The sequence below is a fragment of the Triplophysa rosa genome, linkage group LG7, assembly GCF_024868665.1.
Source record: "Triplophysa rosa linkage group LG7, Trosa_1v2, whole genome shotgun sequence".
Lineage (NCBI taxonomy): Eukaryota > Metazoa > Chordata > Actinopteri > Cypriniformes > Nemacheilidae > Triplophysa > Triplophysa rosa.
In genome coordinates this window covers 5000080-5023372 of record NC_079896.1, presented here as the reverse complement: position 1 = coordinate 5023372, position 23293 = coordinate 5000080, and the positions used below count along the sequence as shown (strand labels likewise).

The 23293-nt window shown below is 38.4% G+C and overlaps 2 protein-coding genes across 4 annotated transcripts in view; one reads left to right on the top strand and one right to left on the bottom strand.

Annotated features, from left to right (window-relative positions):
- Positions 1 to 3258: 3258 nt before the first annotated feature.
- On the top strand, positions 3259 to 7190 carry si:dkey-7k24.5 (somatomedin-B and thrombospondin type-1 domain-containing protein). The gene is made up of 5 exons (XM_057337024.1): positions 3259 to 3541; positions 4523 to 4714; positions 5009 to 5087; positions 5383 to 5565; positions 7073 to 7190. Exons 1-5 carry the CDS (start codon positions 3259 to 3261, stop codon positions 7188 to 7190), a joined length of 855 nt encoding a protein of 284 aa, XP_057193007.1.
- A 946-nt stretch (positions 7191 to 8136) lies between these two features.
- The window catches only part of kcnb1 (potassium voltage-gated channel, Shab-related subfamily, member 1), a 30319-nt gene continuing 15162 nt past the window's right edge, over positions 8137 to 23293 (bottom strand). For all 3 annotated transcript variants that reach the window (XM_057338790.1, XM_057338789.1, XM_057338791.1), the window contains one exon: positions 8137 to 14240. In XM_057338790.1, coding sequence (XP_057194773.1) covers positions 12312 to 14240 — 1929 coding nt within the window. In that variant the 3' untranslated portion in view covers positions 8137 to 12311. The remainder of the gene's footprint in view (positions 14241 to 23293) is intronic.

Here is a 23293-nt window from a genome sequence, read left to right as displayed (position 1 = left end):
TCAACAACAAATTATTAAAGCTTATCACGGCGTTGTTTATATACATTTAGAATTCAAATAATAGAATTGAATTCTCACATAGGTCTGGTTATATGTGCGCCCAAAAAATCAAAATGGTCTGCATAGGTTAACTGGAACAGAGGTTTCGTTAGCAATAACAACGTCTCCTGCCTCCAAACCAAATGGATAGAAAATTTCTGGTGTTGCAGAAAAACACAAATATACACAAACTTTGATTGAGATTCTTTCGTTTAACACTTATGGTATTCGTTCACATGTGAGAAACACTATACTTACGAGGCCACTGTACAATGCCTGTTAAAGGAAAAATAGAGTATTCAATACTAAAACTCTTGTGAAGTATAAGAAAAAAATACTTTCCAGCATACTGACTTGGGGCAAGTATCTGACATTCATTTAATTACGATTCATATAATTATTACAATTCATAATGAATCATACATTTGGCCACCTTTTTGTTTGATTATTTAAAATGATTCATAATTTTTTTCAAAAATATGCTGAAGACAAATGTAGCAGCAGGAATAATTTACAGAGAAATATGACTTTGCAGTTTGCAGTATTGATGGTTTCAGGTTTTAGTCTAAGACGTTTACTAATCTTCTTTATGACCTGAACAAATAACAATTTTATAGATCGTCCAACTCACAACTACCCTAATCGATGTCAAAAGAAATCATATAGCACAGATTTGCTTACTAAAACACATCTTGTAAAATCAGCAAAACAAGATATCTGCATTAATCAGATTGATGTATCATGATGCAATTTTAAACCCCTGCTTATATTACTATAAAATGATACAAACTGTATTGTTCTCTGTTAAGGTCTGATTGTGGGTATTCTATAACATACCGGTAACAGTAGTGGAGATTGTACCAGTTGTAGCACCAATGCCTGATGTCACTGCATTGCTTGTTTGTATGGTGGTTGCTAAAAGATAAGAAATGTGCAAAAACTAAGATAGAAACAAATATACTGAATAAATTATTTGATGCTCTTTAAAGAAATAATTTGACTTTGTCTCTATGCATGGGACTAATGGTCTCTGGACGGTCCTGGCTCGTTGCACAACATCTGGAATGTTGTTCTAAAAAGCTTCAGTCAAATTCTGTCCTGAAAATGGTTCCATACTACAGCTCATAACTGTCTTACAGTATATACGATTGCGTTCGTGAAGAGCAGATATCCGCCTCCGAAAACCGCGTTTATTGGGGCGCAAGCAATTTATGTATAATTTATAAAAAAACACAACATTTCTTTATTGGAGAAACGTTTCCTTAGTGATCTGGCATCAGTTTATCAGGAAAGTAAGATTTCGTTGTTTCGACCCACTGGATGGAAACAGTGCTTTAATTGCAAATGTTAACTTTCATGCCATATTCCAAATTTGCACAAAAGTAAAATTCGTAACTTTGGATGGAAACATATTTCTAAACGATTTTATCACCTGTAGACCCAGGACCTGATGTCACTGCACTGCTTGTTTGTGTGGTGGTTGCTGAAAGAATAAATGCATGCAAACACCATTACAGAAAGCTTTTCAATGTGTGTTCAAAGTATTTGACATTAATTGAGTTGCGATTCATATTATTACAATGCATCGTGAACTATAGCTACTTTTGGCACCATTTTATGTGATCATTCAAAACAATTCATAATTATTTTCCAAAATATGCTGAAGACACAAAAGTAGCAGTGGGAATAATTTACAGAGAAATATGACTTTGATGCATGATTAAGGACCTCACTGTTAAAACATGTCATTTTTTACCTTATTACAGTATAAAAACAGTTTAATACAACTCGTTTTTTGACAAGTTGACCATGTTAAGCTTGAGAAGCCAGCAAGTTTAACAGTGTAAAGAAGTCAGAATGCATGATATAGCATGTTACCTCTGCTTTAATGATTTGGCAATGTTGTTTCTTAATCATTCTTGCTAATAAAACAACACCTTTTAAACTAGCCAAGTTACTGTGTTTGTAAGGCTTAGTAAAGAACTTTATGCTAAGTGGCCACAAAGACCCAAGTAGCAGAGAGTCAGATAAATACTGGTTTATATCCCAAGAAGCTTGTGTGAGCACATTGTGGTTGTATTGCCTACTGCTCATTTGAAACAACACCTCTCTGACGACTATAAAGAAGATCTATCAAAAGAGCAGCAAAGACATCTTTGCTCCCATTTTCAGAAAAGGAGTATTGAACATATTCCTTATACGGTTGGAGGAATGTGAAATGTTCATTATTATTAACCTGTAAGGATTTTTTCTCATTCTTCAGCAAGTAGACCATGTCCATTGCGTATGCTCGTATCCTCATTAGATTGTCCATTGATGTCCCACAACACCTCGTCCTATTTAGTGAACTCCAGGGTGAAAAGATATCCCAGTGCCCCCATCAAATCTTTTATTAGCATCTGTCAACCCTCTATGGCTTGGAATAGGGCCTTTGACAGCCCGCAGACAGGAGCCCAGAATGACATAAAGGAATATCACATGACCACCCAACTGTCCCTTTAAATATACACAGTATTGCGATTAAATAGAGAGCAAAATCAAACTTTTGGAGGAGTCTCCTATATTTCAGATATTTCTCCTGAGAAAACAGCCAGAAATCTCACAAATGTCTCCATTAGAGTTTTAGAAGAGGTCTCCACAATGTCAGCTCAGATTTGCTATAAAAACTTTCTCATCGAGTTTGCCCAAATCAAGATTATTTTATCTATTATCTTCATTCATTCTACAGATTCATACTTTGATGCATTTTATTAGACTGTAAATTAAAAACACTAAATGATATTTGAGAAATTCTGCACGGGTATATGTATATGAATCAGGGTTCGACATTACAGCAGTGCCTATGGTATTGCTCTTTGTGCATGAACAGCCTCTAGCTATAGAAATGAATGTAATCCTCTCTTTTCACATGTTTCAGCATCAATGGGCAGTGCTGCTCAGTTAAGGAAAAACAGAAGAGGCTCCTCCACTACAAAGACAATAACCCTGATGAATCACAGAGCCAAGCTGTACATGCAAACCATTCCAGTATACTTTATATGATTAGATGGCTGAATAACAGCTTGTCATTTGTATAGGCCTGTGGACGCGTTGTCATATAAAAAGCTAAAACTTTGATAAGTAACCTTACTATAGAGAAACAAAGCATGCCATAAAAAAACTGGGCCAATAAACGATCCAGCTCAGAGGTGCCGGAACATATAGAAGTCAATTACATGCATGAGTTCCTCAGATAAGGGAAGTCTCATATTCAGGCTGGCCATTATCATGGCAGCGGGCAGCTCTAGCCCCTCATGGATAACTTTTTATCTTGCTCTGCTGGTAACGCTGGTGTCCCAGAGCAACGGAGGCTGTCAGGACGCGGGACTCTGTTGCGTTGGACAAAATCGCTCTTGTGTTACTGAAGGCTGGAGAGAAGATCCCTCCTATGGGGAATGTTACTGCGACCAGGCATGCAAGACGACGTTGGACTGTTGTCATGACTACGACCTTGCCTGTCCAGGTTTCTTGCATTTCACATTTTTCAGCTACACAGTAAAATCACCAGTGTTAAAAAAAGTCAAATTAACACTCACAGTGTATATATAATCCACACTGTGAGAGTTAATTTGACCCTTTTTAAAACTGGCGATTTTGCTGTGTAGCATTAATTAAAATGATAAAAAGGTTATTATTTAACCAACACATTTAGGCAACTCTGGAATGAAATGTACAGCTTTTGGACTAAATTGTGGTTCAGTTTTGCTGAATTGGTCATTTTTATTAACCTTTTTTTGCATTTTCATTTCAAGTGTCCTGTGGTGTGACTAATGAATTTAGTATAAATATTTAATCTCCCTCAATTATTATGAGGTCCAAATAGCTGCATGAAAAAGTTTTGGATTTAAAGGCATGACACTGTGGGACACAGTCAAGTTTTAATCGTATTCTCTTTCCCATTTTTGACATTCCTTTTTATAATCCTTATGTGTGTGTGTTCTTGATAAACGCTACGTTTACCAAAACACTACCAAAAATTGTTCCCACAAAATAATACTGGTCGTTTTTACCCATGAAGAAAACTGCTTATAAATGATGTGAGGGTTACGTTTACTGTAAAAATTATCCAGAGATAAACCGGAAAATAACATGTTTTTCCAATTTTCTTGCAAATCTTGCAAATTTGTTTTTTTTACTGTATTTTCAAAAATAAACTGTAAAAAAATCTTGTAAAAAATGCTATTTTCTGGCAGCTGGAGGACCCCAAAAATATACTGTGAAATATGTTTTTTCCCTGTAAAATTATACGTTTCCTAATTTTTCTTGTCAATTTGCGGTCTTTTTCTGTAATTACATTTTTGACTTATTTTAAAAAATACATTTTGCAAAATAACTTTTTTTACAGGGTTAGGGATAGAATATACAGTTTGTACAGTATAAAAATCATTATGTCTACAAAAAGACCCCATAAAACATGGAAACCCAGCATGTGTGTGTGTTATAGCCGTACCATGTGTGGTGAGTGAATGGAGAGTATGGTCTGGCTGTTTGGAGGCGTGTAAGCACACTGTGCGCACCAGACTGAGGCGGGTGATCCAGGAGGCACGTAATGGTGGAGAACTCTGTCCAACCTTACAGCAGACTGCAGGCTGCGCTGAGTATCAAGACCAGCACGGTACATGTCTGCAATCACTTGGTAAGCCTTAACATCCTTGCATTTTCAACATTATAGACAGAATATCTCTGGAAAAAAACAGAGCAGCTCCACAACTAAATAATGTGACTAAGTTTCAGCACAAGCCCCTAACATAAGGAATGATACCATACGGTATACCGAAGAGGTCATACAGCCATTAAAAATAATTATTGATTTGTGAATCATGAGTGTGACCTTCTTATAAGATTACGGGGATGTATGTGAGCACAAGTATGCATTAAAAGCTCTCTTATATAACCTTTGACCTACTTCTCTGTCTTCTATTTTTTACAGTCCCAGCTCTCATCACCACTGGTGGCTATGGAAATGCTCGGAAAAAGAGGGAGATTTCATACACAAACAACATCATGGGGTAAAATCTTCGAATCCACAACAAAAAAATTTTTTGGACATGTACTATGACAATGCCATGTTTTTGGTAGTACCATGGTATTCTGATAATACGGTAGTCTTTCAGTTTTACAGCATGTAAGAAGATATTATCATCAGATACTATCGATGTATCATGTATCATGGTACCACCATACAATGTTGTTACGAACAAGGAAATGGTTACTGTGCAATTCAAGATCATGATCACTGTGAATTTAAAAAATGTTATATTTACAAGCTGTAAGTGTATTTTAATGTGCATTTATGTGTATCAGGTACTGTGTGGAGTTTGAGATCACCTCTCTGACGGTGGGTTGTCAGCGAAGCATCAGTCCGCACACCCGCTGGATGAGGTACCTGAAGGAGGGGCATCAGGTGTGTGTGGAGTGCCAGCCGCCAGCTCTGCCACAGGGTCAACACCACTGCACAGGGGACGGCGAGAGCTCCGGCCCGGTTAAGTAAGAGCAGACAGGCCTAAAAAAACGTTTTTTAAAGAATGTTCCAAGTTCAACAGAACACAATAAACAACTACAAAATTTGTATCATGCTGTTGAAGAGGGAAATATTAAAAAGGGAGACTCTTCCCGTGTGAAATAAAGCAACAAATAGTGTGTACATATAAATTCACTTACCATGGTAGTCAGTGGTCAAGGCACTGATGAATAATTTAAAGGCATCAATAATTGTTCATATAAACTACAAGTATAGCGACAGTATTTACAGTAAAAAAATTGACTGTGTTTCTTCATTAGACTACTGTTAGAAAATAATAAAATAAAAATCAACATAATTAACTTTAAAACCTACTATATTGTTTATTTCCAAAATGAGATAAAAAAAATCAAAAATCATGTTTTTATTGTGCATTCCAATTAATATCAATCAAACTGCAGTTGGTTTGTTTTGGTTTAATCCATAATAACTAAAAAAATATACAGCTAACTAACACAATAAAACACAATGAAAACACGATAACATAATAAAAAACATGATTTTTGAAAAATACGGAGTTAACTAATTTTGAAAACTGTTCATTTGAAATAGCGTACGTAAACAACGTCACGTCGTGCCTCTGTACAGTATACATGTCGTGCGCGACTGCGCGCGGCTGCCATACGTGCGTTGCGTCATCAGCACGGCGAAGTTCAAACTCAAGATTGAATTTAATTCATCAAAATGAGGGTAGTAAGCGATTTTATCATGCTTTTTAAAACAGCTTGTCTAAAGTTTAAACTTTGTGGCTATACTTTCAAAACAGCACGGTTTTTATTTAACCGCATGGCTATGACATGCATTCACGTGCAGCTTGTAAGCGCGATCTTGTTGTTTCACGATCTGATGGACGAGTCAAAATGATGTAATGACGCTGAACGCTGTAGGAAATATGACCTTATATTAACTTCTGTTACTTTAATTTCACCTGTCTATACTCACCAGAGCTATTTATACTATCCCCCAAAGCCATTTTCATGTCCTACTTGGTAAAAATCACGTTTACCCGAAATGTGATAGCTGCAGATCAGTGAATAGGCCAGGCACACTCTGTATCTTTTGCCACTGTAGGGAACCACAGACATTTCAAATTATGCAAGTTATTCAAGAGCTCGGTTATTAAACCTCTTGTGCTGGTTTGAGACTCTCCTAATAAGATAGTGCACTCGTTTCAAACACTCCAGAGTCGTGTAATGTTTTTTAAGTAAGAGGTCACCTGTTTAATCTTTGCAGAATTTACACAGTTAACAACATTGGGGCTTTTAATATTGTTGCCAGTTCATCATTTTTGAGAATAAGACTAAAATGTTGTTGTAACAACCAATAGGCTATTTGTAATTTAAACATTATTGTTGTGAATGCAGTTGAAACTGTGTCTAACTACAACACAATGTAGCCTATCACGCACTCTATCTGTCTTTTTTTTCGCTCTTAATCACTCTTTCAATCTTACATTCTCTCTCTTACTCTTAGGACATTATCTCTGCAATGGCAGGCCGTTGGGAACTCTCAGTGCAGAGGGGTATGGCGACGGATCCGCCGTCAAAACTCCTGTTCCTGCCCTACTGTACACAGTTTTCTCTTCATCTAACACACACACTTTAATCTGCCATAACCGGGTCAATTCATGGTGCAATGTGCAGATACAAGACGATTTTGGATTCACGATCACAGTTGATAATACCTCAACAAAGTGTGTTATCAAGAATAGATTTAATGTTAGTCACCACCAGTAGTGAAATGTATTCATAAATGACTTCTTAGTGAGGCTAATAGTTGTTCCTTCATTCAGATTAGGAGGTAATAATGCATTTTAACAGCTGTAAAAAGAAAATCACTGCTTTGAGTAGACGTAGAGTGGCCCCAAAAAAGAATTTGGACACTTAGGGGTGGTTTCCCAGACAGTGATTAGACTAGTCCTGTCCTAGACTAAAATCAATGTCTAGGACTGAAAACAACTTGCACTGACATGTCTTAAAATATATCAGTGCCTTTGCGTTGTCTCAAAAAGCTGTTTTAGGGAGTAATGTTTGTTAAAACGACTTAAATTTGCTCATTGAACGAAAGCCTAGTCCTGTTTTAAGATAATCTCTGTCCGGGAACCGCCCCTTAAAGTACACTTACAGGTAAACATGCATGAATTTCATTTCTTTGCCAATTTTTGCAATTACATACTAGTCCCGAGGCCATTTATAGTGTATTTATGAAACCGGTTCCCCTCAAGTTCACACAGTCCTGGCAATAGCAAAAACGTTTTGTAAATTATTTTGAAACTAATTTGAAAATTGTATGACATTTAAAGGGATAGTTCAACCAAAAATAAATATTCTGTCATTTATTAACCCTTATGTACCTCAACATCTTTGTATGACTTTTTCTTAAAAAAGAAGATATTTTGAGAAACGTCTCAGTGGTTTTATGTTCATGCAACGTAAGTCAATGGGGCCACTGTTGTTTGGTTACCAACATTGTTCAAAATATCTTTTGTGTTCTACAGATGTTTGGAATGCGTTTAGAATTTTCATTTTGGGGTGAACTATCTCCTTTAACTATGCGGCCTTAGTGTCCAAATGTGCTTTGGGCCACTGTATATATTGTTCAATTGTAGACAATTAATGAATAATACATTCCAGGTATAATTAATAATCTGTATCATTTATTTGATTTCCAGCCGACCAAAGGGGGAGGGGCAATCTCTTCATACTGCAAAGAAATCAAATGATTCCAGTACATTTTGACGCATTTTTGGCTCTTTTTCCTATACAAGACAAGGAATTACCTTTTAATCACATACAGAACAAGTTACAACTTGAGAAGTACAACATGCATTAAACAACATAACACACGTACAGAAATGACGGCATAGAAAGTCAACAGGTAGAAAGTTTACAAAACAAACAGCCTTTAGACCTACAAACAACATTGTAGAAGATTTAGGGGGAGGGAGGGATTGTAAACAGTACTCTCCCTTTTTTATTTTAATTCCCTGGAAACTCGGTGTGGATGTTCATGTTATTTCTTTTCATTGTGAAATGCTTCCCTAAATTTTATACCACTGTTATTGTACAACCTCAGAAGAAAACAACAGGAATGCAATAAATGAAAGAAGTCACCTAATTGTGCTTTCCATTTTAAATGAGATGCATACAAACCCGTTGTCATGACAAAAAATCCTTTGAATAACCATGAAATCAAAACTGAATGAAATCTTTGATTGTAAACTAAAACTAAAATCAATTTAGAATCATTGTTTTTTGTTTTTTTTAATGCCATGTTAAAATTAGCATGTGTCCATGTTGATGCTGGAAGCATCGTCAGTTTGTCACAGTTTGACGCGTTATAATGCCATTTAATTCGAAAGATTTTATTAACGAACCATGATGAATTTCGACCTGTTACTGATGTGTGAGTGGGTATTTTAGACAACACACCTTTAATGCCATTAAATCTTTCAGTAAGACACTGACATTGGACTCAAATTACTGATTGTCATCACTGTTTGTGGCCTGGTGCCTAAAAAATTTCCCCAAAATAATCACCCATACAGTATATATAACTATATATATTAGACTCTAATCTTTGTAAATTGTCTAAGCACACTGCACTGTGGGTGTTGCTCATGGGACATGACAGAATGATGACTGATGAACAACAATAACACAACATATGCTAATCTTTTACATCTCTGATTGGCCAATTAACATGGACTATGGGAGTGAATCTCACAAAACCATATATAGCCGTGGAAAAAATAAGAGACCATTTCAAAATCAGTTTTTTTTTCTTCTATTTATAGGTATGTGTTTAGGTAAAATGGTAATTTTTGTTTCATTCTGTGAACTACTAACAACATTTCTCCCAAATTACAAATAAAAATATTGTTTCTTTTTGCATTTATTTGCAGAAAATGAAAACTGGATAAACAGGTGAAAATAATAGAAAAGATCAAAATACCTCAAATACTGGAAAAAACAAGGTCATATTCACGTTTAAGCAATATAACAGTAATATTTGTACATGTATTAAGGAAATGTTTAAAAATATTTTTTATGTGATAATTATCAGAGTTTTCGTGTGTCTTGTCATGCTGTCAGTCTTTCACATTGCTGTTGGGTGACTTTATGTCGCTCCTGAGGTTTGATTTTGTTGAAATTCAACAGACTGCAATGGCCTCAATACATCTAGAAATTCCGATTAAATATAAATTTGAAATGCTCTCTTAATTTCTTCCCAGCTGTATATATAGAAATAATGTCTCATCTACATAACATACATACATAAAATACTGTTATTTACATGACAATATGGCACCTTGTTGCTGTAACAAGAAAAAAAAAATGTTCCCGGTTTCATTACTCTGTTACTGTAACCTGAATCAAGTTTGAGAATCGAAGAATTACAAAGAAACACAATTACAAACAGCAAAACATCCAGATTGTACATACACATGGGCATATGATGGTGAAAGACGCTTAATTGTCATGAAAATAATGGCTTTATATAATAATGCAGTTATATTTCTTTGTGAGATTCACCCAATGATCATTACAAAAAAACAGGGTTGATGTTGACCTCAGGGCACAGCTTAACACACACAGAAGAGTTTTAAATTTCGTTTATAATAATTTGTTGTGATAATGTTGAAGAGAGCAATGGATGTGGGTCTCACGCTTCGAAGGATAACAGATGCTGTACTGTGCACATTAAATGAAAGACCACAAGCAGAGCAGGCGACCTAAGCTCTTCATGCACGCAGCTTCATCTCTCTGCCGTACAGATCGTAACGATCACGAATTATTCCACATTGAGCAGAAAAAGGGACGCTACATTTCATTTCTTCTTTTGTTTCTCTTCCTAACCGACATGTCAACCTTCCTCTCAGAAATTGGTATTCCGTTCACACTTCAGTTTCACTCAGCTAAATCGTTGAGACAAGGATGGAAGCTTACACACTCGCGAGTCTCAGGAGAGGCTGAGTTTGTACCCCCAAATAACACACATATACATAGAAATTCCCAGAGACTAGCCCGTTCTGACATTGTGACTTTCTGTGATCGTATTTGTTGACACTGATGCATTTTTGATCTAATTTGTCCCTCTCTTTCCCGGTTTTTAAAACTGGTGCTGACAGGGAGGGCTTGTGGTCACCATGGAAACTGGATATGGTCGTCTTCAGGACATGGTCTACATACCTGTGAATACATGCTGGACTGTGTATGGTTACAGAACGGTGATAGGGATATTAGGATGTTTTAAGAATAATAATCTTGTGCGGTGCGAAGGGATCAGAGCTATGATGTAAACATGGCCATGCGTTACATACTGTGTTATAGAGCTCTTTATCAAAAGTGATGAATGTTTTCATACTTTGAGTGATCTTGGTCACGTAATGTACTTTGAGCCTGAATAACAATTTAGGGCACAAAAGGTCCCATAAGACTTTGTACTAAATTAGCATTTCAAAATAAACATTCTCACATGAGACCCCCTACCACACTTCATTTGATCATCTAGAAAATACTTTAGAAATATATATCTATTCTCATTTCTTCAGAAATATTCGTGTGTGTTACAGCATCCACTGCTATGAAATTGTTCAATCTGACCGAAGTGTTGAATTGACCTGAAGTTTTCAGTCGTTTCACTTTTTCAGGTTTGCAATAACTGGTAACAATAGGGAGAGGTATGCGTTGTCCGTTCATATTTCTCCTTGTTGCTTCTGTTTGGGCTGCCAATGTGCATGTGCTGTTTTTTTTATATGTGATCCTATGTGAAAGGCATGGGCATTAAAACGTAATACACTGCATGAGGTGTATCATCTTCTGTAACTTTTAAACAAATTATATCTTGACTATACAAGAAACATGCATTAAATGCAAGGGGGTGGTGAATTTAAACAGATATTGGACTCTTCTAATGAAACATTTTATTCTTATACTGATGAATATGAAACAAAACATTATTTCTAGAGATAATTTTCTTGTCTATATAAAAATAAAGCAAGTTAGAATCACAAACTATGTGAATATATTTTGAAGAGCGAGTATGTGTGCAGGAATGTAAGTTACGTACACGTGCACATTATCATACCATCAGCCCTCCCTATATCATATCATTCTTGCACACAACCGCTCATACTGTATGCAGACCCATAACTGCAGTAAGGCTAGTTTGTTAGAGGACAAGGGTTGGGTGCACTAGAAAACAGGGTGTAACGTACTCTAATGCTAAACTTTAAGGTGGGTTCTGGACAGTGACTAGCTGACACGGGCAGTGAAGGACCGTCCCCCTCGATTTTTCATACACATCGACGCTTTAATGTTCGGTAAGTGTCCAGTCTTCAGCTTGGTAAGCTTTGGAATGAATCCAGTTCTTGTCACTAACAACTGTACGCCAGATCTGTTCTGGCCTTTTTCTACCCCAGGGACCCACCAATGCAGGCTTGTTTACAGAAGATGAAAAAGGGCAAGAGGTGTAGGCAGTGGTACATCCTCAAGATCCTGTTCCTTAATGATGTAACATAACCTCTGTTATTAATGATGTAACGTAACTCTCCCGCATAAAGTCACCAGAGTGGGCCCCCTGGTCAAATGCCTGTAAAATTATTCCTCCATTGCACTTTAGTCTTTGCTTCCTCCAATGTCCTTGACTGAACTTGGCCTTCTTTCCTTTCCTGGACTCCATCTGAAGTCCAGCTCACAACCCTGAGGCCTCAGAGGCCCTTATCAAAACTGCTGGAATATCCCCTGTCCCCTTTGGGTCTCCGTGAGTTTTCGGACGCCACATGGTTCTCGTAGGCATTACCTGGGCTACTTCCTAATGGGAATAGGCAGTTCTGACCTAACAGCCTCTGGGCGGCTTCCAAGTGGTTGGTACCTCCCTGGTAAGCACTGGTGAGCCGAGACTTGGAGCTCAGGCCACCCAGCAAGCGATCTGATGGGCCGCTTTCACGCAAGTGCTCCTCATCATCTGTGTCAGCGTCAATGTACTTGCTGATGGAGGCGTCGTGAAAAGTGAAGACCGCACCGGTGGATCCCTTCTTCTCGGGTGTCTTAGGTGGAGTCCTGCTGCTGGCTGTTGTGTAGACCGACACCTCAGGACTTAGGATGGAGTGGTCAGAAAGAATAGAGCTGTCAGACCGAGGACCACCCAAGGGGCTGGTTTCCCCACAGTTGCGATGATTCACCCTAACTGAATGCATTTTATGAGCATTTCCAAGCAGGCTTTGTTGGCGTAAATCTTCTGTGTTAGGGGGTTTAGCACCTGAACACGGTGGTGTGAGCATGGTCTCGTGCTCCATGGTGGGCTGTAGACTTGGGTTAGCACGGACTCGACCGGAGAGGCCAGAACCAGGGCTGTGGGAGAAACGTGAGCTCTCTGGGAAGGACAAGCCCCCGGCTGAACTGTAGGGAAATCGCGGGTTCTCTTGAAAGTCTGTTGCACAGCTTATGTAGCTGTCGATGCTGGACAGACTTTTCATGTCCACCACTCCTTCACGACCTCCGTTAAGTGGGTCTCCGGGACCAGGCAAAGCCCCCAACTCAATTTCATCTTTTCTATGTCCTGCTCGAGATGTACATCTGTCTTTAGTGTTTAGGTTGGGTTGTGACTGAGTCTTAGCCATCTGGTTGTACATTTCTTCCAGTTTCTGTGCGTTAAGCCTTTGTGGACTTGAAGCCGTCGCCTTGTTTGGGGAACCTTGGTCTGGGTTGAAGGAACGATTCGAGCTGGTCTCAGACGTCGCTCGCTTAGATGACCATTTCCACCGACTGGGTGAGAGATGGTTGTCCTGGGTTCTTTCGCCCTTATCCATCACCACCACATCTAGAAGCTCTGCACCACGCGAAAATGCTTCTCTAACATTCATAGACACTATGCTGCCGTTGCGTTTGGCCCGCTCCAGAGCCTCACGTCTCTTGATAGCCTTTTCTTGTCTTTTCTGTTCTTTATAGAATTCTGAGAAGTTGTTAACGATAATGGGAATGGGCAAGGCAATGACTAACACTCCTGCTATGCAGCAGAGTCCACCAACTATTTTACCCAAAAGCGTCTTGGGGTAAATATCTCCATATCCCACAGTGGTCATGGTAATAGTGGCCCACCAGAAAGAGGCAGGGATGCTCTTGAACTTGGTGTCATCCTCATCCTTTTCTGCAAAGAAAACTAGACTGGAAAAGATCATGATCCCCATGGCCAAGAAGAGGATAAGCAGGCCGAGCTCATTGTAACTCCGTCGCAGTGTGAAACCCAAGGACTGCAACCCAGTGGAGTGACGTGCCAGTTTGAGGATGCGCAGTATTCGCATGATTCTGAAGATCTGCACTACCCGTCGGACATTCTGGAACTGCAGCACGCTCTTGTTGGACTCTGTCAAAAATATGGTGACGTAATACGGTAAAATTGCCAGCAAGTCGATGACGTTGAGGGGACCTTTGAAGAATTTCCACTTGTTTGGTGAGGAAAGGAAGCGAAGAATATATTCCATGGTAAACCAAGCGATGCACACTGCCTCCACATGGGCAAGCTGTGGATTATCTGTTGTCTGACCGAACTCGTCTGTGTCTTGCAGCTCCGGGAGGGTGTTCAGGGACAAAGCAATAGTGGAGAGCACAATGAAAAGAATAGAGATGATGGCCAAGATCTGTAAGACAAAACATGCAAAATCCATTATTAAAAAACCTTGAGACTTGTGTGTCTGTCAGTATCTTATAAAAATCTGACTTACTGATGATGTTGTTTAAGATTTAATGGTGTAGTGATAGTTTGACTTCTCTTTTAACTAACTAAAAGAGAAATGCAGCAATTGCTTAGACCTTGCTTAGTGTTGGCTTTATATACACACTAATACTGGCTTATTTTTCAACCCAGCGTTTGGTCAAAAATAGATGAACTCAACCGCTGGGTTAAATCGACCCAAAACATGTTTATAGTTGACCCAACAATTGGGTTAAAACCACAGAAATTGGGGTTAAAACAATCCAGCATATGTTCATTTAATATCAAACGGTTTGGGTTTGTCCCATTATGACCCAATGTTGGGTTTAAAATAACCCAGAATTTTAGATTGACTTTAATTAAGACTGACTATGCACTTATGAAGAAAATGAAAGAAAAAAAGTTGTAAGTAGTAGGGTCTAGATGAACCAGTTTGCCTAAATAACTGCAACTGACATTTGTTGTGTATGTCTGTAGGTGGTAGATGTACCGATGTTGGAGTGGTGGTTAACTTTTACCCTAGAAACACTGGTTTTACACTGGAAAACCTGGTTTGACAACACTGGTATGAATGATCTTGTAACATAATTATATACCTCGTCCTTCCTTCTATTTCAGCCTGATCATCTCTGTTACAGTATATATAGGATAGTCAAATCATCCTTCCTATGAATGGTATGGAAGGTCATGTGTTTGTGACTCAGCACCTTTGTAGGTGCAGGTTTATTAAGGTGTCTAAGAAGAGATGATACCTTCCAGTCATGTGAGTCATGAGGGAAAAGTTAGAAACGTTAGGCAGATTATATATCGCCATAACAGCAAAGATTAGCCCTTTATTTATAAACCTGCCATAGCTCATTATTTCCACATTGATATCAACAGCAACAATACCTACGAATGCACACCAGCACTTCTAACACCCTCCTATTTTCTTTAGAGCCTCAATTAAAAGACTAAAATGTCATTGCTATGAATTTGGTAGTAAAGATTTACATTTTATATTGGTCCAAAGTGTTTGGTAGTGTCTGTTGTTCTGGTCCTTAAACTCCATTATCAGAGACAATATGCATTTAGAGTAGAATAACATTTCAAGAAGTCCCTTATGAAAGAAAATGATAAGACATTTCTTTCATATCTTATATCTTATGTTTCCTATACATTACTGAGATAAAGACAGAAATTTGCTTTCCAGATCCAGAATAGATTTCAACATTGTCTTAAAGGGATTGTTCACCCCAAAATGTGTTCTGTTAAAAATATTTAGAAGAATGCTTGTAACCATACAGATATTTTTATACAATAAAAAATATTTTATATATATTTTGTTGTTTTGTTGAACACAAAAGAAAATAGCAAATGGTTCTAGAGAACCTCTGACAACCATTTTAATGGTAGTCAATGGTGCCCCAGAAATCTCAGTTGCTAACATTCTTCCAAATATCTTTCTTTGTGTTCGACAGAGCAAATAAATTTATACAGGTTTGGAACAACTTGAGGTTGAGTACTTCATGACAGAATTTTTCTTTTTGTGTGAACTACTGTATATCCCCTTGAATTGGAACAAAATATACATATTCATTTTCTGTCTTCACTTACTATACCAGAAATTGTCTCATTTGTGTCTATTTGTATATCTTCTACAGGCTTTTTATGAGAAACATCCGAGACAAACCTGATGATCAAAAGAGCCAACCGAGAACTCCATTAAGTCTTCTGTGCCAGAGAAAGAGCACCTCTCTAGCAATGACATCTTTCCATCGTGCTTTACTACAGAACAAAGTGATTCTGAACCCCTGAGGTAAGAAAGCCTCATTTATAGGTCATTTCCTCAGTCTTTAACCCGAACGTGTGTAAACGTGTGTATGCGTATAAATGCATTCTGTGAAAAGGGCAGCTTGAAAGGACAGTCCAGCGCAGTGACAATGAAAAATACAGCTGCTTAGACATTAAACTGTGAATGCATTTTAAGAGGGCTCGGCACAAATTCCCCATGCGCAATCAATTGAGCCATTGACCAAGTGATAATCTGTAAATAATGCAGGTACACACTCATGCTGAGCGGAGCGTAACAGGGTCAGCTCCCCGCGTAGAGACGGAAAGGATGCAAAAGGAGGAATCCCGGGATTTCTGCGTCATCACAGGTGAGTGGCTCATTATCACATCCAGAAGTGTGCTCGTACAAGAACGTACAAATGATGCTCTCCTGGGACACGCACGACAAATAAACTTGTATGCGTACAAGCCCGCTAGCAAAAGCTGCTGTGCGCAGCAGGACATCCTGTAAAGGGAAATTCAGTTTCCTGTCATCCCAAAAAGAGAAATCACAAATGAGATGTCTTTAATACACTCTTAAAAATAAAGGTGCTTCACGGTGCTGTAGAAGAACCTTTTTTGTCTAAATGGTTCCATAAAGAACCTTTAAACAGACAGTTCACCCAAAAATTTTCAAAAAAATTCTGTCATCATTTCATCATGTTCCAAACCTGTATACATTTATTTGTTCTGCTAAACACAAAGATATTTGGAAGAATGTCATTAACCGCGCACATCTCGTCCCCCAATGACTCCCACAGTAGTACTTATTTTCCCCACTATGGCAGTAAATTTCCAAAATAACAACGTTTGCAATATGTGAGAAAAAGTAAACAACATAGACAGCAATGAGTACTACTTTAGTGTTTCAAAACAAATTTTAACATAGCAAAATGGGTAAATCTGAGCAAGATTTCTATATGAACATCGCATTATCTGACCTAGCAACATTTGTCATCATTGCATCTATTTGTATTTCCTCAAAACATGGTACTTACAAACATACAGAGGTCAGACAGTTCACAGCAGCAAGTCCACTTCAGGATTTTATGCTGTTTACATGGTAGCTTATAAAGCTTGTATTCACTGTTTGTAGAGAATGTGGGGTGAAGATCGGTGAAAAGATGAAAAAACTATTGCAAGATAGATTTAAACTTGCATCACCCAAATGAGCACCAGAGGCTGTATCTCTTGAAGGTTAAGGACACGTCAAAGACATTTCTAACCGAAATTTAGCCTTGAAATACATCCTTCTTTACTTAGACCGTGAAGGACACAATGGTCGGATACAATATGTCTGTGGGATATCAGAGACTTACACCGTGTCTACAACGGATGCGGCGCAGCGAATACGACGCGACAAGCGACAATAGAACGCATAAGAACCCATTATAATTTTACATTTTGTTGCGATGTGGCGCGACAATCCCAGGATTGCGTCCGGTGTAGACACGGTGTTAGGCTGGCCTCTTTTTACTTACCCCAGGGAAAAAATAGTGCACTAAACTACATTTCATTTAATTACACTTAGTACACTTCCATAAGTGTACTTAGTGGTCTATTTTCACACATTGAGTTTGTACTTAATATACTTAAAATAAAGTCTTCAGTGTAGGCTATACTTCTATTCATGACGTCTCAAAATAGCGCAGTTGAGTACACAAAATAAGTGCGTGAAAATCGAGCACATTAAATACATTTAAGTGTGTTTTAGTGCACTTTTTTTCACCTGGGAGGCCATCAAGCAACCACTTCCTAGAAGCAGTCTGTAGACACCCACAATTCCCCAGCGTTACATCATTATATCAAGTTTATCTTCTCAAAAAAGAAAATAAATCCAATGATTATTACATTCATTTAGCATTTTTTGTGAATGTTTGATGCAGTGAAAATGAAATAAAAAAAACAAGACAGACCCCACTGCCCATTGTTGTGTGTAAACAGAGAAGGAGAGGAGAGATGGGATGGGATTCTGATAGTGTTGTCCAAGCTCCCTTCACATCCCTCTGAAAGTGACACTGTCGCCATGGTTACCAGCGGAGACCGTGTCTTCTGCATTTTCCACCGAGCGATGCCGTGACAAAGCACTCGAACACGCGTTACGCATTTTCACGGCTATAAATACAAACAAGTCATTTCAGAATCCTTGATGAATCGTCAAGCCCTAAATACCATCCCTCAAGAACTGCTAAGAAGACACTTCGGTGTTCTCATTTTCTTTACGTCTCTCAAAACAGTTCTGGTCGATCCTGGAAAGGACCTTCAGCTGTTGTGTGGATAGCTCTTGAGATAGAGAGACAACAGAGAATTGTAGCTGGGTCCTCCTTACACACACACACACACACACAGAAAGCCGGCTGACCTGAGCGACTGGTTCTTGGCAGAGCCCTATATTATTTTTCCTTCATTATTCATTTGTTTGCAATGAGAAGGAAAATCCAGTCGCAGAGTCTATATATAAACCTGCCCAGCCCCTAACACGGTTATTAATAGCACCATTCGGGCAGCTTCGGGATCCTACCGGAAAGCTTTCTGAACACACACAAACGCGCACACGCCTCAGACAGTGACCTGGCGGATGGCGCACTGGGATATAACATGCTCTTATTTTTATGCTATTAGGATATTTTATCAAATTTGTATGATTTGTATGTTTTCAGAAGAAAATGTGAGTAGAGAGTCACAGAAAAGTCTAGTGTTGTGTGTGGTTACTGTAATAGCAATGCCATGTGGTTGCCAGGGTGTTCTGGTGGTTGCTAAGGAATGACTAAGGTGTTCTGGCTGCCTATTGGCTCGTTCAATCCATGTCTATAAAACAGTATGTTGTGTCCCCCAGGCTCTTGACATCAAATCTGATCATAATTTGAGACGATGTAAATATACTTTGCATATACGTTGCAAAAACTTTGTGGTACCCTTAACCCTAAACATAAGCAATAGTTCTTTTACTATTCCGGTTTAGTCCTAATATTTAACACCTGTGTGTGTGTGTGTGTGTGTTCATGTTTTATATCCCAGTGGGGACCTTAACCTGAATGCACACCAACACATGGGGACTCGTGTGACCGTGGGGACCAAAATTGAGGTCCCCATGGCAAAAAAGCTTGTACAGAACAATATTTTTTAAAAATCTAAAATTGCAAAAAGTGTTCAATGATCTTTAGGGTTAGGGGATAGAATATACAGTTTGTACAGTATAAAAAACATTACGCCTATGGACTGTCCCCACGGAGATAATAAACCAGACATGTGTGTGTGTGTGTGTGTGTGTGTGTGTGTGTGTGTGCGTGTGCGCGTGTGCGTGTGCGTGTGCGTGTGCGTGTGTGTGTGTGTGTGTGTGTGCGTGCGTGCGTGCGTGCGTGCGTGCGTGTGTGTGTGTGTGTGTGTGTGTGTGTGTGTGTGTGTGTGAAGTGATGCTCATACAAACATTCAATTGGCCATATATTTATCACAAATACACGTATGCGCAAATGGCATTCAAAGCGGACCCTGAGACACACCCATGCGTATATGCACAAACACCTGTTAGTATATTAAATGTACAATACATCATAAGAGACGTAGACACAAATGATCAAACACAAAACAAAGATCGGGTACACTAAGTAAACACACACGCACACTTCACTGCTTATCCTGGCAGAGACAGCTGTGCGTTCAAGCGTCGCACAAGACACAGTTGCTATGGTGACAATGACGACACGCTTTTTAGCATTGCAGAGAGAAAAGAATGTGTGTGTGTGTGTGTGTTTGTGTTCGCAAGTGTGTGTCTGTGGAAAAAAGAGACCAAAGCATTTACAAAAACAAAATCACAACAAACAAAAGATTAGAAGTTGTGATGTAAAGAGCAGTTTGTGTACAAGGTAAAAAACACAGAACGCACTTTATAATGAATGTAACGTAGCACAGCATACACACCCAACCCGACAGTCAGAGGTCAGCTACTGCAGCAACAGAGCGGATCACGTAAGCCGAGTCTTGATGCGAATGTTTAAAGTTTAAACACAGCTTCCGGAAAAGAGATAGCATGCAGGATTACACTTTAGTTAAGGGAAGGTAATTAAGAGGTTCTCATTTACCACACACGGAACTTAGATTACACAAGCTTGTCAGGATGAGTGTTCATGTGACCTACTGACTAGTTCAGGATAAAGATCTTATCTGTTGTGTGTAATGTGTAAATGCATTTCAATGCATTACCACTGCATGTTGATGGGTAATATATCCTTTTTACAGTACCGGTCTAAAGTTTTAGAACACTTGAGTGAAAATTTTCTCAACTTAAACTGGTTTTGATCTGAATGTGTGCTGTATGCTTAAATGTCTAATGCTGCGTTCACACCAAATGCGAATCAAGCGATTTGCGCGAGTAAATTACATACAAAGTCAATGCAACGACGCGAACGTGAAACATTTTAGCTCAAGCAAGAAATTTGCGCGAAGAACTCATTGACACCTTTGACACACCCCGTCGCGTGATGTTTTTCATGTCACTCGCACAAAAATAACGAACTATTCCCGCGAGTAATAAAGAGCGATGAACGCAATGCTTCGCGTTTAGTGTGAACACAACGCAAAATGAATTTCGTAGAAAAAAGTATAATCATGTAAATATGACCTTTTTTTCATTTCACACTAAAATCTTATTTTAAAAAAATATTTAAAATGGATAACTTTGACTGAATAATTAAAAAAGAGCAGCCAATAAGAGAATCCAATCCACATAATAGATGGGAAGTCTTTTGATGTTGTTTAAAAAGTATCTCAGAAGCTGCTTGATAAAAAAAATTTGTACGATGTACGATGTTTTAGTTGCACCATCATTCTCATAGTTCCCTTTGGGTTATTCCATAGTGCTGACGAGCTTACATTTGGTCTGAAATTAAAAAATATGAATACTGTGTTAGGCATATTATAAATAGTATGTGAAAAAGTGATCTGAAACGTCTGACTGGTAGTGTAGTTATTGAAATTTTCTCATGGTTCAAGAAAATCTACCCGTTTCTCTCACTATTGCTTAGAAATTTTGTTTGAAAAAGCAGCAAGTTAATATCATAGATATGCCAACACGTCTACCATTTTGGTATGGTCAGTATTTCAGCTGTTGTCGTCACTTACAGTTAACATAAAATTTGCAACAACGCTGCATTTGTAAATCAGGAAATGGAATAACCTTTTACAGAATATGTTGGTTTTGTATTAATTTCATATTACAGTTCTTTTGAACTACAGTTATGCTTTTGTTTTTTTATTGCGTTAGTTTAGCAATTGTAACGTTTGGGTCTTTAAAACAGCGCGTAACATTTGATATTCATATATGCATATAACTGCGGTTACAGACACACAGTCAACTTGCGCTCAAATATTCACAAACCATTCCAGTATGGTGGAGGAGTTACGCATAACGGCCCATAGAAACAGCTGCTAATGAGGCATTATTTCCCTATGGTTCTTGCAAAAATAAAGGCCTTTTATTAGAAAAACTTTTAGGCTCAGTCTCTCATTCTCTTGTACAAGCCTCAGAATCACACTCTCATTTTGATAAACCTTTGCACTTCCTCCATGCCATTCATTTCACACCCCTGACCTTTGCTTCCTTGTCAGATCCATTTCGGCAGCAATTCAATCTCTGACACCCAGAGAAGGGTCCGCACTAAAGATGGCCTCCGTGCTTCAGCAGGCCTTGTGCAGTGTGTTTTACGGCCGTATCTATTGATCGCAGTGACAATAACATTGCACAGTGAGAGCCACCTGTCACCACTAAATGTGACAAGCAAAGTGTCGGAAACAGAATGAAATGACAACATGGGAAACGGTTTGAACGTTGCTTCCCTTAGTTGTGCCGTTTCTGTGATGTATTGGCCTGCTGCTCATTCGAAAGGAATTTTAATGCAACAGGGAGAGACGGATGGATGTTCTCGGACCGTGAAGAAACCAAATTGTGAAAAGATAAAAGAAAATTATGACTGGACCTTTGAGATATGAGGAAGAGATTTAACAAGCCTGTCCGTTTCATATCCCATACGATCACTGCTGAGATCTATTCAGTACATCAGTTTGTTTCTCCTCGACAGCAGTGAGATGTAATTGAGAATAAATTGAGCATTTTGCCTCATTTCTCAGATGTTCTTTCTGTGAAAAATGTCCTTATAATCTCACATTTGTTTGAAAAGAGATCTTAGCAGCATCACAGATTTCACCAAAGGTCAAAAAGTTTCAGATGAATTTGAATATGAACGTCAAATTCTTCCCAGACCAAATTAACACGTACACCTTATTTCATTATCACACACAAGTCAAACTCATTTCTCAACGGCGCGTTAACCGCCCGGGAAAGACATCAATAGAAAAAGAGACATCATGTTCCTCTGTGATACTCTTACCGCATCCGTCTTTGATTATCTCTCTCAAGATTAGCCTTCTCATGTGCGCCGGAACTTTCTAATCGTTTCATAATTGCTTGCATAGGAGACGCATCTGCTATTGAAACCAGGTGTCATATTAAACAAATATCATCTTTAAAGGGATAGTTCACTCAAAAACAAAAATTCTGTCATCATTTACTCACCCTCAGGTTGTTCCAAATCTGTATAAATGTCTTTGGTCTGCTGAACACAAAGGAAGATATTTGGAAGAATGTCAGTAACCAAACAGACCTCATCCCCCATTTACTGCCATAGTAGTGAAAATAAATACTGTGGGAGTCAATGGGGGATGAGGTCTGTTTCTAATGTTCTGATATTTCTCTGTATATTCAACATTATGTTAATGAAGGCCATAATAGAGAGTCAGATGTAATTAATATATCAAATCCTATACGACTTGAGGCTCATATAATTTGAAAAGGGTATGATGGCCGATTAAGAATATTTCATGTCAACAGAAAAAGATGTTACATTATTATAGGTCCGCTGTCACTCCAACTTTCAGTAATAAGGTTTTCTGAAGAAAAAAAGAGTTTTCATATGATTTAATTAAGAGCTGCTACCGGATAGGCCGCTTCTGTTTATTTTCCTTGACAATTTACACATTATGAAATCAGCTGGCCTATGCATTATGCAAAGGCATACATTTCTGGAGGTGGCAGTTCATGTAAGGCAATTAAAGGTGCTGTAAGACTTGCTTTTGGAATAGCGCACATAAATTAGCACACACAAAATACTACTT

Coding starts and splice junctions, on each gene's coding strand:
- si:dkey-7k24.5 (XM_057337024.1), top strand. CDS start 3,259: ATGAGTTCCTCAGATAAGGGAAGTCTCATATTCAGGCTGGCCATTATC. Junction 4,715..5,008: donor TACATGTCTGCAATCACTTG/GTAAGCCTTAAC, acceptor TATTTTTTACAG/TCCCAGCTCTCATCACCACT. Junction 5,088..5,382: donor TACACAAACAACATCATGGG/GTAAAATCTTCG, acceptor TATGTGTATCAG/GTACTGTGTGGAGTTTGAGA.